General features: G+C 34.9%; 1 protein-coding gene across 1 annotated transcript in view; it reads left to right on the top strand.

Annotated features, from left to right (window-relative positions):
* The first annotated feature begins 10,340 nt into the window (after nt 1–10,340).
* LOC131859776 (uncharacterized) overlaps nt 10,341–22,063 on the top strand; it is a 43,933-nt gene continuing 32,210 nt past the window's right edge. Inside the window, exon 1 of the mRNA XM_059213824.1 lies at nt 10,341–10,930. Within this exon, the coding sequence (XP_059069807.1) occupies nt 10,341–10,930 (590 nt within the window). The remainder of the gene's footprint in view (nt 10,931–22,063) is intronic.

The following is a 22,063-nucleotide window of genomic DNA, read 5'->3' as shown; positions in this document are numbered from 1 at the left end:
TACGCATGAGGAGAGAGTGATACAACACATTTAACTTGCATAACATATATATATTTCTGAGATACCAAAGAAACTAGTAACGTTATATGATCATTGTCTTCATGAAACTGGGAAAGTAATTTCCAAGCTTACTATTGCAATATCATATGACAATCACATAACATCAAGCAAATGAACACTTAACAATCATAGGAGCACTCCCAATTTGCCTTGTATTCAAAAATGATGAAATAATAGAATCCAAAATTTTCAGCTGTCCCAAAATCATAAAATCCAAAAAAAAGTCTTTTCTTCATCTATGTTTATAACATTTATAGTGTCTCAAAATAACTACCTCGTAACTAACTGATTCTAAGTTAGCAACTAACTCATTTATGTGCAAATTACAATAAGTTAATAACTAGTACATTTATGCGCGGAAATAGTCAACCTATTAACCTTGACTCTATGCTATGGAAAATCAGCAATAAACTAAAGACTAACCACGTATCACACTACAAAATAAAATATACAATGATGTGAACATGGTATGGCTTTTCGATATCCCAAAAAGCATGCTAATTGACTATTTTCTTCTATTGAATTGATACTTTAGCTTTGAATAACTTGTATGCTTTGAGCGCTTCCACCATGAACTTGTACCTGGGAATGATCATATTATCCATTTTTAGTTTAGCAATTGCTTGATTATCTTGAATATTGACCAAATCCCGAAAACATGAAGACATATCACAAGCTTCTAAGGCAACTGAAACAACATTGAGTCTCTTCATCTTATTTGCATCTGACACCTGTACATCTGTTAACTCGGAATTAATTATGTCATGAAACTTGGTTAAGAGCAGTTGCTTGTCCATTTGCTGAAATTGCTCTTTTATCGATACATCACCAATGATATTCATTGTATCTTCTTTAATCTTCATCTTTATCTGTTCACAAGCTATCAAGAGTTTTTGGTATTCATCCAAGCATTGCTTGATATTCTCGATTTTCCAACTTATACTTCTGCACCATGTATGTGACTAATTTTCTTCTTTATGAGAGAAGACCTTCTCAGCAATGAGTACATTCATGTCCATTTTTGCCATCTTTTGGAATTCCTATAAGGTATCTTGCCAAGACATCTCTTTCTCTTTAGCATTCTTCAATTGTTGCAATTTCCTATTCATGTGCATCCAACTTAGTGTGAATATCTTTGGCCTTCTCAATAAAACCTTGTGCTTCAGATTTCATTTGATTAATCGAATCTTCTAGCATTCTACTCTGTTTCCTGCATTTGTGTATATCTTTCATTACCTTTTTCTCAATAATTCCTCTAGTGTGTGTCAACATAGAAGTTGAAGCTGATTCCAATTGTGTATCTGAAGAATCCACAATAGATTTAATGTAGGATGAAAGAACTTGAATTTGCTGCTTAAGTTGATCCTTTTTTTCCTTATCTTTATTTGCTTTATCGATAAGGATAGCTGCTGAAATCTGAAAATTATGAACAGCTCCCTCATGTGTTGTAGGACCAAGATCCAGCTGTGTCATACTAAAATCAGCCTCTTTAGCTTCATTTATATCTTTTTCAACAATTGGTTGAGCTATTTCAACACATAAGTTTCCTGAGGATGGATTAATTCCCAATCTGGATGCAACTTTAGTTTTCTTGGATTTAGTTGTCCTATGAAGTACATTCGCAACTGCATCAAAACTAGGAGTTACCAGCTGGACATTTCTCTTTTTATTCTGTAAACTCTGCTATGACCAGAATGATGAGGATGATGGCAATGATTTTTGATTGTTCACATATGCAGAGGTTAAAGATGCTAAATTATTTGGGAAGGGTGGAGATTGAATTTCAGCTTGAGCATCGTTTATTTCGACTTCCTCATGAATAGAAAAATCATCCTGTTGGGGAGAAGAAATAATGATAGTTGGTGAAACTGAAGGAAATTGCTGACTTTCAATATTGGGAGGATGTTGGGGTGAAGCGATTTCCAATTCATCTTCAAGTTCTTGAACAAGATTCACTATTTTTCCCTTTGTCTTTGATCTCTTCTTTTTCTTGATAGAGTTGACTTCACATGCCTTGGCAAGATCCTTTCCTTCTTCTGGATCTTCTCCATCATCACCTCCTTTGGAAACATTTTGGTGTGAACCCATCTCTGGATTAGATCTTTGCAAATTAGTTGGAATGGAAGAATTTCCTTGTGCCCCATATCTATCCTTCAAGGAATTGGTATATTTGAAGGTCTAGTTGTCGTAGACTCAATCCTCTTGCCTTTAACCCATTCGAAAGTTCTTTGAACCACATAAGCTGATCTTTCTTGAATACTCCTTATTTCTGGAATTGACCAATTGATGGGTGGAAGTGGAAGAAGCTGAATCTTTTCAAAGTAGAAACCATTGATCAAATCAGATTCATCATCTTCAATGCCATTTACATTTATTTCAATTCTATAATCAATTATTTGTTTAATAGAAAATCTCATCCAGTCTCTTTTCCGCACTTCAAAATCATCTTCACAGTCTTGCCAAAAATCTTCCATATCAGGAAAGTGTTCAAATCCAGCACCGAGCTCTAACTCTCCTGTAGCATATCCTTTGCTATCAAAGGGAAATCTCATCTCATAAGGATACAGGTGAATCTTTGCTATAGACCTCTCGATACTCTATGCATCTTAATGGCTCTCGCAGCTATAATAACCAAGTCCAATGGGAAAAGAAATGTTACCCTTTCTTTTATTCCGACAAATTTTGTTGACTTGTGCAATCTGTCGGCAAACTTCGATGAGAACTAACTTATCTTCAACAAACCTTGGCAACATGAGAGGGCAGCCATCATAACTGCCTATCCGAATGCATGTGAATCTCGGAAACTGTATAAAATAACTACCAAATTTCTGAATCAATGCTGCTGCTTCTGAGGATATTCTAAGTCCAATATTTCCCTGCAGTTCTCTTACTATCAACATAGTGAAAGCATCATTAATCCTCCTGAAGTGATGATAACTTTCCTCCAGCTGCAATTGTGGATGATAATTGTAGATTTGGGTCATATCATCATAAATGCCTTCAACATTTAATCCTGGCCATTTCTTCATCCCAACAATAGCATAGAAGAGGTACGATGTCATGTAGAAGTTATGATTGTCCTTTAGTTTGAGTAACTGATCACAAAGATTATCGCTGATAATCTCAGCCCAATTAATGAATTGTATGCCCTCACATATGATATTAATGAATAAGAACATCCATCCTTCCAAGTCATTTGAGTCTTCATTTCTCGTGACCCGATTCAAGAAAATCACCATATTAGCGATATCTTCCATCAGCAGAGACCTGTGAATTATTTTGGGAAGCTGTCTTTTTCCTTTCCTTGGCTTTGCTAACCATTTTTTGGCTATGCTATTCAAGCACTGGGTTTCATTGTCAATAAAATAAATTTTGGCATATTCCCTATTTGCCTTTGTGAACTGATCTTTGAAAGGTAACCCGAAAGTTATAGCAATGGAAACTAGATCAAGTTTGGCAACTACGCTACCTTTTGTCGTCCTGATTTCTTTTGTCTCTGGATTAAATGCTTTCATGCATTCCAGAACTAACTCTGGACATTGCACCGATGTGGGATATCCTGCTGCGTGAGCTAGTCCACTGTCTAATAATCTCTGAGTTGTCAAAGTCTTATCTTCCCGTTCCATTGTTTTCCAGAAGTCTGCAAGATTTACATTTCCCAACTTGGTATCTCCAATATCTGAATGCAAACATTTAAGAATGGGAGCATAATCGGGGCTATGGAATTTATATTTCATTATGCCAAAACGAAAATAATACCCACACAACACTAAAATAGGATTGATAACTTTGTCAAAACATTTCATGTGTTTTCTCCATATGTTGAAAGCCTTCTGATATCAGGACATTTCCCATTGCAACATAAATCTTGTTTTGATTATTCACCTTAACTTTCACCTTGATTTGTGATATCTGGCTACTGGAGTGGTTGCATCAACAAAATATGACAGAAATTATCTCTGCGACTTGACTGAAAATTCATATCATTTGTCTTTAAAACGCATTTGAGATAACGTCCTGGAGTGATTGATTTCTTCTTATTGTTGGCAAGGAGGATGCTGGAAACAGTCATGAAAATAAAACGTATTATTATTATGCCAAGAGACCACATGACTTTGGGGAATTATATCAATCATTTCATGGCCTGAGACCATGTGACTGTGAGGGATTTTGCCAAACAATTAACACATTGTATCTATGCTTCCAGCATTGCGCACCATCACCACAAGCATGGCATTCTTTGAAAACATTTTGCCAAACCGTTCATGTGCGTTGAATCTATGCTTCCAGCATTGCCTTCAAACTCGCTAACATAGCTCGCATGCATTGCCTCTGCTCTCTGAATCCTCAAGTGATACCCAACAATGATCACATTTCATGAGCCCACATTTCTTTGAGGAATTCTGTCAAACTTTTCACGTGCACTGTCTATGCTCTCCCTATGGCATTTCATGAGCCCACATTTCTTCGAGGAAATTTGTCAACCAGCAATCATCGCATTTCATGAGATATCATTTCTTTGAGGCATTTTGTCAAACTTTTCACGTGTGTGGTCTATGCTTTAGCAATTGATACCTTCCATTTTGATTTGCCAGTGCGCTCTATCATCAAGTATCAAATATTGGTCCTTCTTATCGAACCACATATCCACAACGTGCATATCAACTTCTGTGTATTGAAGGGTGCGCCATCTTTGGGACCAATCGGTCTCAGTTCAGCTCAGGATGAGAGGTGAGGGGCCAGTAGCCATATCGCAGTGAAATTGAGGCGGGTGCAAACAAATTTCAATCATGAAATACTAGATTTCACTCTTAATAATCATAACTCTTGCAACAAGATTTGGAGTTGACATATTAGCCTAAGAAGCGATGGGTTGACCACCATTCGAGCGATCACCATTACAGATAGAAAGGATGTTTTCAATGGTTGTGGAATTCGGCCTTACACCTGCTAATTACATTACCTTGAAAGATTTGAAAGCTTTTTTCAAGAAATTCATTTTGTGTGCATTCTGCAATCCTTGCTTGTCATGATGAGGTGACATTTCTTTAAGGCATTTCGTCAAACAATTTACATGCACTTGCTTGATCAAACAGTCTATTTTCTTTTTCCTTACTTCCACATTTTGCAATAACACCATCATTAATAGCTGCCAAACTATAGAGCTTTTTCATCAAAATATATTTTCTACTCATCTTTGCAACCGCTACACTCAATGAAATGACATGTATTTGAAATATTTTGCTAACTGCTTATGTGCTCGTCTATGCTTGATCTGCACCTTGCTTTAGAGTTTCCATTTTAGCACAGGCAAGGAGGACGCTGGACTAAGTTAGAGAGTTTACCAATGCAATGCCTGATGGAATTTTGACTCCACGTTGGCATGTGTATTTCGTTAGCAATTGCAACTTCAATCTTTGATGAAACCATTTCCTCTCTTCAATACATTTGATGAACATTCATTACCTAGTATTTGAATCCTTCTTTTCCTTATTGTTTTTCCTTTACTATTTTCTCTTTCTTTGATAAAATCAAAAAGAGGTTAAGAATGCTCAGAAAATGAGCATTTCTAACCTTCTTGACAAAGTGGGGCCTGAAAGGTTAAGAAATGGGATTAGAAATGCTCAAATTTTGAGCATTCTTAACCTTTTGGGGATAGGTTAGAAAAATGGGTTAGAAATGCTCAATTTCCTTCTTTTCCTTATTGTTTTTCCTTTACTCTTTTCCCTTTCTTTGATAAAATCAAAAAGAGGTTAAGAATGCTCAGAAATTGAGCATTTCTAACCTTCTTGACAAAGTGGGGCCCGAAAGGTTAAGAAATGGGGTTAGAAATGCTTAAATTTTGAGCATTCTTAACCTTTTGGGGATAGGTTAGAAAAATGGGTTAGAAATGCTCAAAAAGTGAGCATTTCTAACCTTTTTTTGGCAAAGGTTAAAAAAAGAGGTTAAGAATGCTCAAAAATTGAGCATTTCTAACCTTGAGCTTCACGAACTATCCTTTAGACCTTAGAAACCATTGATCACCGCAAGGAAACAAGGAAGAGTGCAACTGATGCTTTTGAACAACTTTTTAAGCACAAAAGATCAGACATATTAAAATAATTTAAAATATTAAATTATTATTTGAGAAATAATTTAAATATTTCAAATATATTGTTTTGGCCGACGAAAAATGGCATAACTTTCAAACGGTAAGGAGCTAGGTAGTGAAATTTGAAACACGTATCAATGAAAGGGAAAAATGTCAACATGATTATTTACACCTCATGATGAAGCCTAGGATGAGATATTTAATCATTTTGGGGGCAACAGACACCAAAAATGGAAAGTTTAAAATATGACAAAGTATGAATTGGGTTCAAGTGAAAGCTGGCCACAACATAAAATGACGTTTAGATCCTGACTATCAAGCGATTTCCCTCAAATTGTGATGATTCTCAAGATTTTTCCATTTTTCAAATTTTGACTAGTAATGACCTTGGGCAACGCGCTCATTACCTACGCGTAAACACTCATTAGTCCTCTTTCTAACCCTGGGAACAATTTGAAATTCAAACAATAGGTATGCCAAATATGAGAGCAACACATTTCAACTCATATTTTGCCTTTCTTCATGATATTTTCTAGTATTGGGTCATAAGCAATGAAGCTCACATGGGTTTGAAAATTATAGGGACGTTGAAGTAGAATTTTATATTTTTCACTAGCTCTGTCATCAACCAAGTATTGATGATGATGTTGAGCAAATGTTTAATGTGTGAAAGATATAGCAACCACAATATTTTGGTAACATGAGGAAATGGTGACTCTTCTACTCAATTGAAGACAAGCCCTAACCACAAGGTGATGCCAAAGATAAGCAAACTCGGATTTCAAGAACTTCATGAATGAATATCTAAGAAATGAGGTGAACATAGAATCTTGTGAATGCATATACATGAAAAACCTAGATGAGCACCCCTTCATTCCAACAAAAAGTGCCTAGAAAACTATATGCAAGTGACATAAAATGAAATGCAAATACATGTAAATGCAATGCCAATGAAGCCAGATGGAGTGAAACAAGATCAAAATCAAGTAAAATGCAATCAAAGCAACATGAAACGCAGAAGCAACAAATAAAATGCAATCAAAGCATAATAAAACATAAAAAAAGAAAAATAAAATGTTGAACAAGACAAATTGGAATGCTTGAAAAATCAATTGAGATGCAAGAAAAACAAATTAAAATGCGAAGAAGAAAAAGAAAAAGAAAACCTAAACAACTATCAAGGATAATCTTTCTTTAAATGCATGTTGTTGATAGGTTTAGAGAGTGGATCACCCTCCATTGTTGTCAGATTGTATGCACCATTTCCAAGAACTTTTGTTATTACATAGGGACCCGACCAATTAGGTTCAAACTTTCCAGGTCATTCTCACTCTACTAGATTTTTTTATACTCTTTTAAGATTAGATCCCCTACTTGAAAGAACTCATTTCTTACTCATTTGTTGTAATTGTGTCTTGATGCAAGTGCATCTTATTGTTATTTTGCTTGTCTTGATTGATAAATGGGAGGTTGTACAACCTTCGAAATAAGTTTATTTTAACAATAATATAGGAGATTAAAGTGTTTTCTAAATAATGGGATCCTAATTGGATATGTTGAAGACTTGATTTAGTTTATTTTCATATATAAAATGAGGCAATGTTTTAGCCTTGAGAGGAGGTAGAAGTTGTGTACAAAAAGAATATATCAATGTACTCTCTCATTTTCTAATAAATATATATCTTTGAGAGTTTTGTGATTTTGGATCTCATCAGTTTGGTATCAGAGTTGGTGCAATGGAGATCAAAGATAGAAGAAATCTAGAATGTAGCATTTAGGAAAGAAGCCACTCTTGTCGGTCATTGTTGAAGTTGTTGGCTGCCCTATTAAAGGAGGTTGCAAAAAAAGAAAAGAAAGAAGACTGAGATACTCAAACCACTGCTCTGTAGAAGTCATATAAGATCAAGTCACTGCTGGAGAGTATGTTGTAGAATTCACTTTGCAAAGAAATTTTGAATTCATTTATATAAAGTTATATGCAAATGAAAAAAATATGGGAATTGTTGTTGTTGAACATGTCAAATATTTCAAGGAAGTTTGTAGAAATGGAGTTGTGTCTTGAAGAGGTGATCACAACCAGAAAGAGGAGAGATTAGAAATAAACAAATAAATAATAAAGCCTGTTTTCTAAAGATGCAAGGTGATTACAACCAATCATTAAAGACAAGAGACAGTTACAAAGAACAAAGGCAAGGTACAGTTGGAATTATTTACAAAGGTTGTAGTTTGAAAGGTGGTGAACCACAATATTTTTTATAAAAAAATTTACTCTTCTTTAGTAAAATTTGTTGTTGAGTAAACACTAAGCTCACTAGCACTTTGTGGAAGAAAAGTTAGAATTGTTGCACAAATATTGTAAATAGTGAGATTGTGGAAGGTTTTTGTCTAAAAAAAATAGTCTTATTAAAACACTCATAAATTTCTCATTTCTTAACGAAATAAAGAAATTCAAAATGATCTGGAAAGATGGAAAGCAGCAGTAACAAACTCGAAAATCATTCTGGAAAATAATTTTAGTGAATGAGAAGTTTTAATGACAAAATGACGAGTTTTTTATGTTGGAGTACCAATTTAATTTGATGTGGTTACATTTTTATGTATTCAGAGTTCATATAATTTGTATATTTAAAGATTCCTTTTGTATATGATCTATCAACCACAATGAAGGAAAGAAATGATATGATCTTGTTGAGAATTGAAGCTTGTATGAGAAGAAGGTTGATTTTTAATCATATACCATTATTGGTATCCAAAAATGAAAGAGTTCCTATAGGTAAAAGAGGAAACTTTCTTTGTCAAGAAATTGCATTCAGAGTTCATGGAAGAGGATGAGGTTGAGGAAGACAAGTTGTGAATGAAGAGATTTTAGAAGAGATGAGACAAATTCAAGCACAATTGCAAGAAATAGAATTTGCACAAAGAAGGGGAGCTAACATGAGAGATGCCAATCACTGAGAGGAAGAACCTCAAGAAGAAGAGACGGAGCTTGAGGAAGAATAATTTAAAATAAGAATCGTTAGAGCGATTCTAGGAGCGAGTTCCAAACCAAAGTTGGAGGTGCCTATGTATGAAGGTAGCTTGGATGTTGAGGATCTAACCAACTGGATCAGTGCAATGAATAAATATTTTGAGTACAAAGATGTTGTTGATGACAAGAGAGTGAAGTTTGTAGTAACCTGATTGAAGGGTCATGCATCCCTCTGGTGGGATGGAGTGCAAGATGAAAGGAGACAGAAAGGCAAGTCCAAGATCAAGAGCTGGGACATGATGGTGGTGAAGCTAAAACATAAATTCTTGCCTAAAGATTACCAGATTAATATTTTCAATAAATTGCAAAATCTTAGACAGAAAGAATTATTAGTCAAAGATTATACTAAAGAGTTTTATAGGTTGATCATTAGAAATGGTCACATCAAGGATGGTCCTGAAAAAGTGGCTAGATTTCTCAATGGATTGAGATACAATATTCAAGATGAAATTAACATGTTGTTCCCTAGAAAAATGGAAGAAGCATACCAATATGCTCTCAATGCAAAAGAGAAACTCATTAGGAAACAAACACAAAGCTCCAGAGGAAGAGGCTCACAAGGTGGTAGAGGTCAATGGCAAGCTCAAATAGAAGAGGCCAGTAGTTCAAATCACCAAGGACAATCTTCTTGAGGTAATGATTCTTTTAGGGGAAGAAGGCCCTATTCAAGAGGTAGAGGTAGAGAATTTTTTGGTGAATATTTAAAATGCAATAAGATAGGACATAAATATTATGAGTGTCTAGATAATCCTACCACTAGTCAAAGAAGTTCCCATATTTCTCATGGTGAAGAGGAGGAAGCTACAAAGGAACTTGTCGCTTATAAAGATGCACCTGAGATTGGAGAATTACTCTTGATTAAGAGAGTGTTACTTAAACCCAATAAGGAGATAATAGGACCACCTCAAAGAAAGACTTTGTTTAGAACAACCTGCAAGAGTGGAGGAAAATGTTGCAAAATCATCATAGATAGTGGGAGCACAGACAATCTAGTTTCAACAGAGACGGTGGAGAAACTAGGATTGAAAAAGGTAATGCATCCTACTCCCTATAAACTATCATGATTGCAAAAAGGGCATCAACTTTTGGTTAATGAACAATGCAAGGTGGGTTTCAAAATAGGAGCTTATAAAGATTATAATCGTGTGTGATGGTATGCCCATGGATGTTTTCCATATTTTTCTTGGAAGACCCTGGCAATATGACAAAAAAGTTATACGTGATGGGAAGCACAATACTTACACTTTTGAGAAAGATGGCAAGAAACACATTCTTACACCCCTAAAGGAAGAAAAAGTTGTTGCTAAACCTAGCTCTAATGTGATGTTGATGGGAGGTAAGGAATTTTTACACCAAATGAAGAAGGAAGAGATAAAATTTGCTTTGATAGGAAATCTTAAAATTGTAGTCACTAGTACAAAGCTAATTGATTTGCCTGAAGAAATTCAAGACATGTTGAAAGAGTATGTAGACATAGTAGTGGATGATCTTCCTAGTGCTTTACCTCCATTGAGAAGTATTATCCATTACATATATTTGATTCTAGGAGCAAATCTTCCAAACAAGGCAGCCTACACGATGACTCCAAAGGAGAACAAAGAAATCAAGAATCAGGTGCAAGAGTTGTTGGACAAAGGACTAATAAGAGAAAGTTTGAGTCCTTGTGTTGTTCCAACATTGTTGAGTCCAAAGAAGGATGGAAATTGGAGAATATGTACAAATTCAAGAGAAAACAATAAAATGACAATCAGGTATAGGTTTCCTTTGCCAAGGATTGATGATTTGTTAGATTGTTTAAGTGGAGCTAAATATTTTTCTAAGATAGACCTGAAAAGTGGCTATCGCCAAATTAGGATTAGAGAAGGTGATGAATGGAAAATATCCTTCAAAATAAATGATGGACTCTATGAATGGTTGGTTATACCTTTTGGTTTAACTAATGCTTAAAGCACTTTCATGAAGCTTATGAACTAAGTGCTTAAAGATTTCACTAGTATGTTTGTCATAGTGTACCTTGATGACATCCTAGTGTATATTCAATCAAATGAAGAACAACTGAGGCATTTAATAATGGTATTGGACAAGCTTCATGAAGAAAAGTTATTAATCAATCTTAAGAAGTATACCTCTTGATGACAAAATTGGTTTACTTGGGATTTGTGATCTCACGGGAAGGATTGAAGATGGACAAGGAAAAGATAAAAGAAATCATTGAGTGGCCTACTCCTAAGAGTATCTTTGAGGTAAGAATATTTCATGGTTTGGCTAGCTTCTATAAAAAATTAATAAGGAATTTTAGTGTGATCTGTGTTCCAATAGTGGATACAATTAAGGGAGATAAAAGGACATTTCACCGAACTGAAGCTACTGATAGAAGTTTCCAAGTGTTTAAGAAGAAAATTAGAGAAGAGCCTATATTGTCCTTACCTGATTTTACGAAGATTTTTCAAGTTGAATGTCATGTCAGTGGGACCGCTATAAGTGTTGTCCTGAGTCAAGATGGAAAGGATATTGCTTACTTTAGCGAAAAGCTTAATGATACAAAAAAGAGATATTCAACATATGATCAGGAGTTCTATTCCATCGTGTAAGCTTTGAATAAATGGAGGCATTATCTCATGCTCAATGAGTTTGTTTTGTTCACTGATAATCATTCTTTGCAGTTTATCCTAGTAGTCAACCTAAGTTGAGACAGAGACATGTCAAATGGGTTGAATTTTTGCAAAGTTCTAATTTTGTTATTAAGCATAAGAGTGGTCAATCTAACAAAGGTGTAGATGCTTTGAGTAGAAGGATTTTGATTATAAAAGAATCTCAAATGAACATATTGGGATTCGATGACCTGAAGGAGATGTACAAGGAAGATAGAGACTTCAAAGAGGCATATGAAGCATGTTTAAATCCTCTTGGTAGGGATATTAGTTCTTGGATAGATTACATGCTATAGGAGGGTCTACTACTCAAGGGTAGCTAGCTTTGCATTCCGAGGAGTTCTATGAGAGAGAACCTATTGAAGGAGAAATATAGTGGTGGCTTAGCAGGGCATTTTGGACAAAACAAGACACTAGCTTAATTGAGTTCACACTATTATTGGCCAGGTATGGAAAATAATGTTAAGAATTTTGTAGAGAAGTGTAAAGTATGCCAACATGCCAAAGGGAGCAGTCAGGATGGAGGTTTGGATCAATCGTTTCCAATTCCAAATAGACCATGGGATTTAATAAGTATGGACTTTGCACTTGGTCTACCCATAACTCAAAAGGGATATGATTCAATATTTGTAGTAGTTGACATATTTTATAAGATGGTTCATTTCATTCCATGTACTAAGATAAGTGATGCCACTCGCATTCCCAATTTGTTCTTCAAGGAGATAGTTTGACTACATGGGCTTCCTAGGAGTATTGTCTCTGATCAAGACACTAAATTTGTAGGACACTTTTGGAGGACCCTATGGAATAAATTGGGTACTAATATAAGTTTCATCTTATCTTACCATCCTTAGACTGATTGTCAAATAGAGGTTGTCAACAGAAGCCTTGGAAACATCCTACGAAGCTTAATGAGTATACATCCAAAACAATAGGACTTGGTGCTTGCACAAGTTGAGTTTGCATATAATTATTCTCCTAACAAAAGGATTAATATGAGTCCCTTTCAGATCAACTATGGTATGAATCCTAGAGGAGTGTATGAGAAAAGGAATCTGGGTAAAATGGAGATGAGTGTTGATGATGAATATTTTGCTAGTGCAATGCAATATTTGTAGAACAAGTGAAAAGGAAGCTTGAGGAAATTACCATCAAGTACAAGAATAAATATTATATGAAAAGGAAAGAAATTAATTTTTATGTCAAAGATCTAGTCCTAGATCATCTTAGAAAATTAAGGTTTCCAAGAGGAGAATGCAACAAGTTGAAAGAAAAGAAAATTGGTCCCTGTAAGATTCTATGTTTGGGTTCTCTAGCAATGCTTATAAGATAGAACTTCCACTAGGCATTGGGATTTATCCTATTTTCAATGTTATTGATTTATACCCTTATAAGGGTGAAGAGAAGATGGTATAGGGCCCTAACACAAGAGAAGAATAGGTCATCAAGTGGAAGAAGCAATTTCTTAAGGAGACACGAAGGCAACTAGAGACAATTTTAGATGAGAAAATGGTAGAAAAAACCAGGGGCAAAGAATATTTCCAATACTTGGTCAAGTGGAAGAATTGATCACTTGAAGAAGCTACATGGATGACAACCATAAACATATCCAAGTATGGTAGCAGTGTTAATGAGCTCATGGGCAAGGATCCATGAACAAGTTTTTATTCCTTGTGAGTCTAATGCAGGTGCATCTTACTATTAATTTTTCTTGTCTTGATTGATAAATGAGAGGTTGTAAAACCTTTGAATAAAGTTTTTTCTAACAATAATATAGGAGGTTGAACTATTTTCTAAATAATGGGATCGTAATTAGATTCGTAGAAGACTTAATTTAGTTTATTTTCATGTATAAAATGAGGCAATGTTTCAGCCTCAAAAGGAGGAGGGAGAAATCACATACAAAATAAATGTATCAATGTACTCTCTCAAATTTTGATAAATATATATGTGTCTGAGATTTTTTTATTTTGTATCTCACCGTGTCTTAATTTGTTATAGTATCCTTGTAAATGATTCAATGCATTATATCTCAAGTCATCAAGTGCTTCTAATTCTTGTAGCTTGGCCAAATAATCAAATAACCCAAATTCATTTGTAGGAGCCTTGTGCAAAAATGTAAAGAATAATCTCACCAAGTTTGAGCCCTTTGGGATGATGCAATATAAATATATAGTTTTCTTATTGCTTGTTGGAAACCCTAGTTTTATCACGGACCTGCTCTCACCAAAAATGTCATAACTCATTCAAAACTTAATGAAATTGGATCAAATAAAAAGTAAATGAAAATATACTCATTTCTCCACTTTTTCCCATTGGTTTCAGACCGTTATTGTATCTTACCAATCCATACCCTACGTTTCTTTCAGATTGTTATAGAAACATCAATCATTCAAGATAACCTGTACTAAAAATGACATATCTTACACAAAACTCAATAAAATTTAATGAGACAAAAATATTTGGAAACTAGAAACAAATATATTTACATCCATATATTACAATCCCTCAATATGAGGCCATCAAAAGTTTGTACAATGGCATGTTTCAATCTGTAAATTCTGAAAACTTTAGAAAGCAATGTAAGGATGCTACAAAAATAAGTTCCTTCTTTATTTCATCCTTCTACAACCGTCTCCAACCTCCAAATTAGAGTAAGTTCCTTCTTTATTCCATCCTTCTACAACCGTCTCCAACCTCCAAATTAGAGTTTTTGAAAACAATTTATACAATTTTAATCATATTAAACTACCCAACTAACCTACAACTACCCATAAACAACTCTTAAACTTTAAAAAAGTTGTCATCAAGTTGCAAAAGTTGTCATGACAATTTTGACAACTTTTGAGCAACTTTTACAATTTTTATCCAAATGACTCAAAACTTGAAATAATGATAAAAAATGATCATGAATTGTCACAAATGACCTTAAAAACATTAAACAACACAAGACAAATCAAAAATATAAACTTTTCCTCTTGTAGGCATATCAGGTCCTGAGGGTGCTCCTGCACCATATTGACAACTTTCTTAAGGATTTTCATGTTTTTTTTCTTTGTTGCTTCAACTTGACCATTGATCTATAGATAATAAGGTGTAGAAAAATATTGTTGAATGTGGAACCAATCACAAAGCTCATGTACTTCTTGGTTCTTGAAAGGGTGTATATTATTTGTTACTATGCACATTGGAATTCCATACCAACAAATGTTGTAGTTAAGAAGGAACTTTGATAATTATTTGCCGGTTATATATGTGAGTGAAATTGCTTCTACCCATTTAGTTAAATATTCAGTGGTTGTCAAAAGAATTTATATTTGTTTGGAAGAAGTAGGACTAATCTTGCCAAAAAGGTCCAACCCCCATTGTGAAAAGGACCAAGGTGATTTGATGGGTTGGAGATCTTGAGCAGGTTCATGAATTGAATCACTGTATATTTAACATTTCTTGCACTTTTGTACATACTTATATGCATCTTTCTACATAGTTGGCCAATAATATCATGTGCACAATAGCTTCTTTGCTAAAGCAAGTCCACTAGAATGAGCACCACAAATTCCATTATGTACTTCTTGTTGGAATCACTGCTACAGTTGCGCCAAAAGCTTGAGCTTTAACGAATGCCATAATGGCCAAAGACAAGGATCCACGGGAGGTGGTTAAGCACATGTCATGAATCCCGAAGGAGGTGTTGACCACCAAGTCAACAATCTCCCCCTCAACACCAACTGAGGGTTCCGCACTGATGGAATGAAGGAGATCTCTTGAGATTCAAACCCATAACCCGGTGCTCTGATACCACCATTGGAATCACCGTTGTCATTATGCCAAAAGCTTGAGATATCAACAAACGCCACAACGGCTAGAGACAAGGATCCATGGGAGGCGATTAAGCACATGTCACGGATCCTGAAGGAGGTGTTGACCAAAAAGTCAACACTTCACTAAGATCCAATTGACATTCTTCTGCATCAAGGCATTGGAGCAATGTTCCATCTAAACCTTTGTGATATAAGGTGTCTACAATAATAGCATATCTGGAGGCTTGATGTATCAATGTTTTATGGTGATTTCTAGAAAGATCAGGACATATTGATCATGGAGATAGTTGTATACATCTTTATACCATGGTGAATCAGGACCATCTATCATGTATACACATTCAGACTGTGGGATCTCATATGCGAGTACCATTAATTGCTCCACTAAAAAATTGAATTATGTCACATTGCTTGGCATGTCAAGAATAGAACCTACAGTTGCCATGGCATCTGCTGCTTTGTTGTGGACTCAAGGTATTTGTTGGAAAATAATATGATTGAAATATTTCTCAAAGTGATCGACCATCCTCTTGTAAGGCATCAGCTTGTCATCCTTAGTGATATAGTCATCATTAACCTAGTTAATTAGAAGCTATGACAATATAGCTGAATATTCAGTTATATTGTTTGTGCAAGGAAAATTGATTTTGTATGATTTTCGGATGGAAACACCTTGAGGTGTGATAAAAAGTATACCATCTTCGGCTTCATGATTAGTGCATGATCTATGAAAGTAAAGCTTCCATTTTGTAGAGGTTGCTAGTGTAACCATAGAATCGACAAAATTAGTCAACGAGGGATGATCATCTTGAATACGAGCTTCTGCTAACTGGTCTGCTATGATTTGACCCTTAATGACTTTACAATCCACATACTCAATATCAAATTCGCTAAGCATCATCAACCATTTAGCTAATCTACTTGTCAATGTCGCTATGCTTTAAAGGTATTTTAAGTGGATAAATGTTAGAAATCAGTTGAACATTATGACTAAGCATATAGTGTTTAAGCTTCTAGGATGCAAAGACTACTGCCAAACATGTTTTTTCAATAGGAGTGTAATTTAGTTCATACCCCACCAGTGTTTTGTTGATATAATAGATTGCTCGTTCTCTCCCCTGGTCATCATGTTGCTCTAAGAGTGCTCCTAAGGATGAATTAATTGTAGAGATATGCAATAATAAGGGCTTTCCCAGTGTCGATGGAACTAAAATTGGTGGAGATAACATAATCTTTAAAGGCTTGAAAAGCTTTCTGACATTGTTTTGTCCACTTAAAGGCAACTCCTTTTCTGAGAAGATGTTGAAATGGTTGGCATTTTTCGGCTCTATGAATCTCTTGATTGACTATAGTTTTCCTTGTAGGCTTCATAATTATTTCAAATTGGATGGCAGAGGCATTTATGAAATTGCTTTCACTTTAGCTGGGTCAAACTCAATACCCATGTTTGACAGTATGAATCCTAAGAGCTTACCCATTGTGACTCCAATGACACAATTTTTAGGGTTCAAACAGACCTTTTATTGTCAAGCCTATCAAAGATCTTTGCAAGGACATAAACATGGTTTTCTATGGTCTTAGATTTAGCTAGCAAGTCATCTACATAGTCTTCCATAATGTCATGGATCATGTCATGAAATAATGTCTTCATGGATCTTTGATATGTAGCTCTTGCATTCTTTAACACAAACGACATCACATTCCAATAGTATGTTCCCCACAGACAGGTGAGTGCAATTTTATGTTGATCCTCTAGTACAATTTTGATTTGATTATATCCAGAGAAAAAATCCATCAAGGATAGCATCTCATATCCAGCAATAAGATCTATGATCATGTCTATATTTGGAAGAGGTAAATCTTTCGAGCATGGTTTGTTCAAATCTCTAAAGTCTATGCAAATGATGATTCCTCTAGTGGTCTTTGTCACTGATAGCAAATTGGAAATCCACTCTGCATATTCTATCATTCTAATGAAACCCACATCTAACAATTTTTGTAGCTCTACTTTGACTAATAGGGCTACCTGAGGATGCATGTTCCTAAGCTTCTGCTTGTAAGGTTTTTCTCTAGGAAGCAATGGCAGATGGGTGTAAAACAAGTTTGGGATCCAATCTAGACATGTCGGCATATGACCATGCAAAGTTAATTTGTCTCCTCTTGTAAAACTGAATAAATTTCTCATTCTCTACTAGTTTCAAGGATTCTGCCAAATAGATTTTACATACAACTTCACCTTCACCAAGGTTGACTTCTTCTAATTTCTCAACCAACAGTGATGATATTTCTTGGTCAATAGGCAAATAATCTAATCTTTCTTTGTCCTTTCTTTCGGGTTTTTTTCTGAATCATCATGGCTAGAGGGTGTACTTGATACCCTAAAGTATATTGTTATGTTTAGATCAATTGTAAATATAGCCTTATGATCATCATAGGGTAGCCCTTTGCATGCACCAAGAAATTCTGCTATTTCTTCATCATTCTGAAACCAATCTAGGTGTGATCTTTCTTGTTTTCCCCAATCTACAAGGTCTGGAAAGACAAGTGATAGATTGTTGCCTTCATCAGCATTAGAGATTGTGGTTATAGAGCATATACGGGTGTCTCTATCATCTATCAATGAATTTGGATCAATGTCTTTGTCCTCACAAGGAATGTCGTCTTATGTGTCTGTCTTTGTAGCTGGGTGAACTCACAAAGTTGGTTCCCACTTTTTGGTGCGTCCTGATTTTTACTGAAATCATACATTTTCTAGAAAATATAATGATTTAAGCTTTAAGAGGTCCCATTTGAAGTAATTAATTGAAGAGAGTTAAATAAAAGGCTCTTAGAACAAAATTTCTTGGATAGAACCTCTCTACATCTAAATCATACTTGCAATGGAATCTCCTTTGCATCTATCAAATGCTGATAAAAAACCAATTTTACATTAGCTTTTGGGGGGTCAAATTAATTCATTTAAAAGTTTTTTTTTTAGGTATTTAGTCCTTATTATAAGCTTTCCAAATAGTATAACTTTTAATATATTTAATTTCATTAATATATTTTTATTTTATTTCTTATGAATGTAGGTTTTTCACCGAACATGAACTTCTTTGTTCAATGCACTGGGAAAAATAGTAAACTAATTCAAAAAAAATCTAAAAAATATCTATGCACTAGGTATTGGTGTTTTCTTTCTAAAAAAAAGAAAATTGAATTTTGATATATATAGAATAAGTTATGTGTTCAAACGTACACCTATATCTGAATTATAATTAGTTGAACTTCAAAACTTAATAAAATGAAAAATATTAAACATGTCACTATCAAACCAACTACATGCCCTGGGTATTGATGTTACAAACCAAAATTCAAAAGAGTTAAGTTTTTATCATTTATAGAAAAAAAATTATGTGTTTCGGGATACACATCACTCTTAAAAAATGTTGTTTGCTGTAAAAAACTACTTTTTGAGGGAGATGGAAAAATCAATAAAATTTTATTCAAACAAATTTGAAAAAAAAATATTTAGAATCTACAAACAAGATGCTAAAAAACACTAGTTTATATCATCTTCAAATTCTTAACGGTTTAAAAGTTATAGGTGTCGGAAAGTGAAGGGTTTTTTTAAAATATTCATCTAAGTGTCAAAGTTGGTCAAAAAGTGGGAACCAGTATTGTGAATTCACCCATCTAATACTTCTTCTTCATTTGGTTTTCCAATAGGTGATGATGAGGGTCTCATGTTTACTTTAGGTAGATTTGTGAGATTATGACTGACTAATCCTGGTTCTATTTGGGTAATGAGAAAATTAGGATGTCCTGCATGAAATTCATTTTTCAGATATAGATTTAAGCCATCTAATTCAATCAGCTAAGTGGAAATCACATAGACAATCATTGCCACTTCTACTTGGTGTGTTGTTTCGGGATCTCTTACAACACTTTGATAATTCTGATCACTTTGTGGTATCTAAATATGTGTAACCTCATCAGGATCTTGCTCTTGTTTTGTATTGGTAACTTGTCTAGGGAGAGGTTGTGTGACCAAAGGTTGATTAGGTTCCACTATTTTACTATCTTGCCTTGGGGGTCTTTTTTCTACTCCATTATATCCCAAACCCTATTTTTTAGATTCTTTGATGGTAATATTGGTTCTACAACTCCTTAATGTTGTGTTCCTAAGCCCATAGTATCGTCATATCCATGCTTTGTAACATCTGGTAACCTTTTCCATACTGTTTTAAAAGGAGTTGAGTTGATTGATTATGTTCATCTTCATCCCTATATAGTCATTTACATACATCTTCCTCTAGGGATTCCTCATCTAGTTCTCCACATCTAACAAAGGAACAAGAAGGTGAATATTGGATTACTTCTTTGCCTTTACGTTGATCAAAGAGATTCAATGATGGTGTCACAAAAGATTTTAGAGATAGAGGTAATCGGCCAATGCAAAGTCCCTCTGAGTAGGAATACTCTCCACACCCTTTATCCTAAATTTGTAATTGTGTGTTAGATGTTGAAGGTGTTAATGTGTTTTCTATTGTCAAATATTTAAGTTGTGATATAGGTGGAGCCGCTTGATTTATTGGAACCTGATTTTCTAAACTTGTCCTTAGATTATTGCAATGTTGGAATGAATTTGGGTGTCCCGATATTATTATTTCAATGTCATGGTACACTGATGAAACATGGAGGGCACTTCTTGCATGGCATGTTGTATCCTAATTCTCTATCTAGGACTTGAAATTTAGTTTGTATAATAACCGGCCCAACTTGTACTGGTAAAGTAACTACAACTTTTGACGGGCGCTCCTCATCATCATAGGCTTTAATGTTTATATTTTTAGTGGGATCGATATGATTTTTTGAATAACTCAAAGCCTTGATCAAATTCAAGGTACATATGTTCAAACCATATTTGTCATATATCAAACCCCTCTTAATTCTTTTCTAGTGAACAACAACTTCACAATGCAAGGGATCATTATGTGATGGTCTGTCTACTAGAATATCCTCTTTTATGAAAGAAACACAAGGAGTTGCGGTCAAGTTCTCGACCATATCCTGAAAAGTGTTTTCATCGATGTCCCTTGAAAAAATTGACTCATGAAGGGCTTTATCCAAGATGGCCCTATGAGAGGGGGAGATTTGCAGCAACTCAAAGATGGATATTTGTACGGGGGTTTTCTTTATTTTCTCAATTATATTATAGTTCCCCACTACCTGAGTAGGATTCAAAGGGACCTCTTGAAGTGTAACCTTGGAACGATGAGTGACTACTGAACAATCAGTATTCTTGGGCTTGACAATGATGGTCGCAACTCTTTCATCTTCCTGCCTAAGAGTGTTGATAGTGTAATCATAGGAGGCTCTTGTATAATTTTCCTTGTTGTCCTGTGACCTTGAACTTGAATCTTTCTCTTCATCATGTTTAACAAATAGGTTATTAAAAATGATGCAATATTTATTGGATGACCCTTTAGTATTGTCGAGAGTTATGTCCCCTTGATCAAGTTCTTGAGTTTATAACAATTGGATGTCTTATGACCTTTGGTTCAATGGTAGTCACAAAAAACATTATCGTTCCACCAAGTCATCTTAAAGGGACCTGGTTCATAAGTTTTTTATTCAGGTAATGTTATCAAATTATTATGGACCAACTTCTTGGGTGTTGATTCTATAGGTTCCCCCAGTGGTGTGTAATTTTGTCTTTGCACATTATTTCTAGGTCGTCGAGGATTGGTGGATTGTATTACATTCATTGAAACTGCATTATTGTCCTAAAGTGGATTCCTATTTCGAATGAAAGGATTGGCAGGTCCTTGTAAAGAAATGACTAGTTGACCTGTGTTTACTACTTGTGCGTCCACAAATCCATCATTTGTCACATTCTTGTTCTTTGACTAATATCTGGACCTATCATTGATAGTGTTTCCCTCTTTATTAATTTTCAAGATTCCTTGCTCAATGAGGCCCTTTTTACATTTCAAACCCTTCTCAATGACTTGATAAAAGAAGTTTAAACATTGCATTTGTAACGGATACTTGATCTAGGGGATGAGATTCTCTCTGAATATGTCAACTTGCTCATTTTCTAGTATACGGGAGGCCAGTATCTTCATACAAGAGAGTCCCATCGTTGCAGAAAAGACGCAAAGGATTCCCCTTCATTTTATTACATAGTGCATAATTCCAACAATGTTACTGAGTTATTTATGTTGTGTGCATGGGTTGTGATAAAAAGCTCTGTCAATTCTCCCCATGAAGTTATTTTCAGGGGTAAGTGTGAAAACCGTTCTATAGCTTGACCTCCAAGACTTTTAGGGAATAGATACATCAAATATATCTCCTCATCTACCATTCAAGTAACCCTTTTCTACAACCCCAAATGCTTAAAACTACTTTGATTACTCATATTGAAGTT

Source organism: Cryptomeria japonica, chromosome 2 (genome assembly GCF_030272615.1).
Source record: "Cryptomeria japonica chromosome 2, Sugi_1.0, whole genome shotgun sequence".
NCBI lineage: Eukaryota > Viridiplantae > Streptophyta > Pinopsida > Cupressales > Cupressaceae > Cryptomeria > Cryptomeria japonica.
This window is presented reverse-complemented; position numbering and strand designations above follow the sequence as displayed.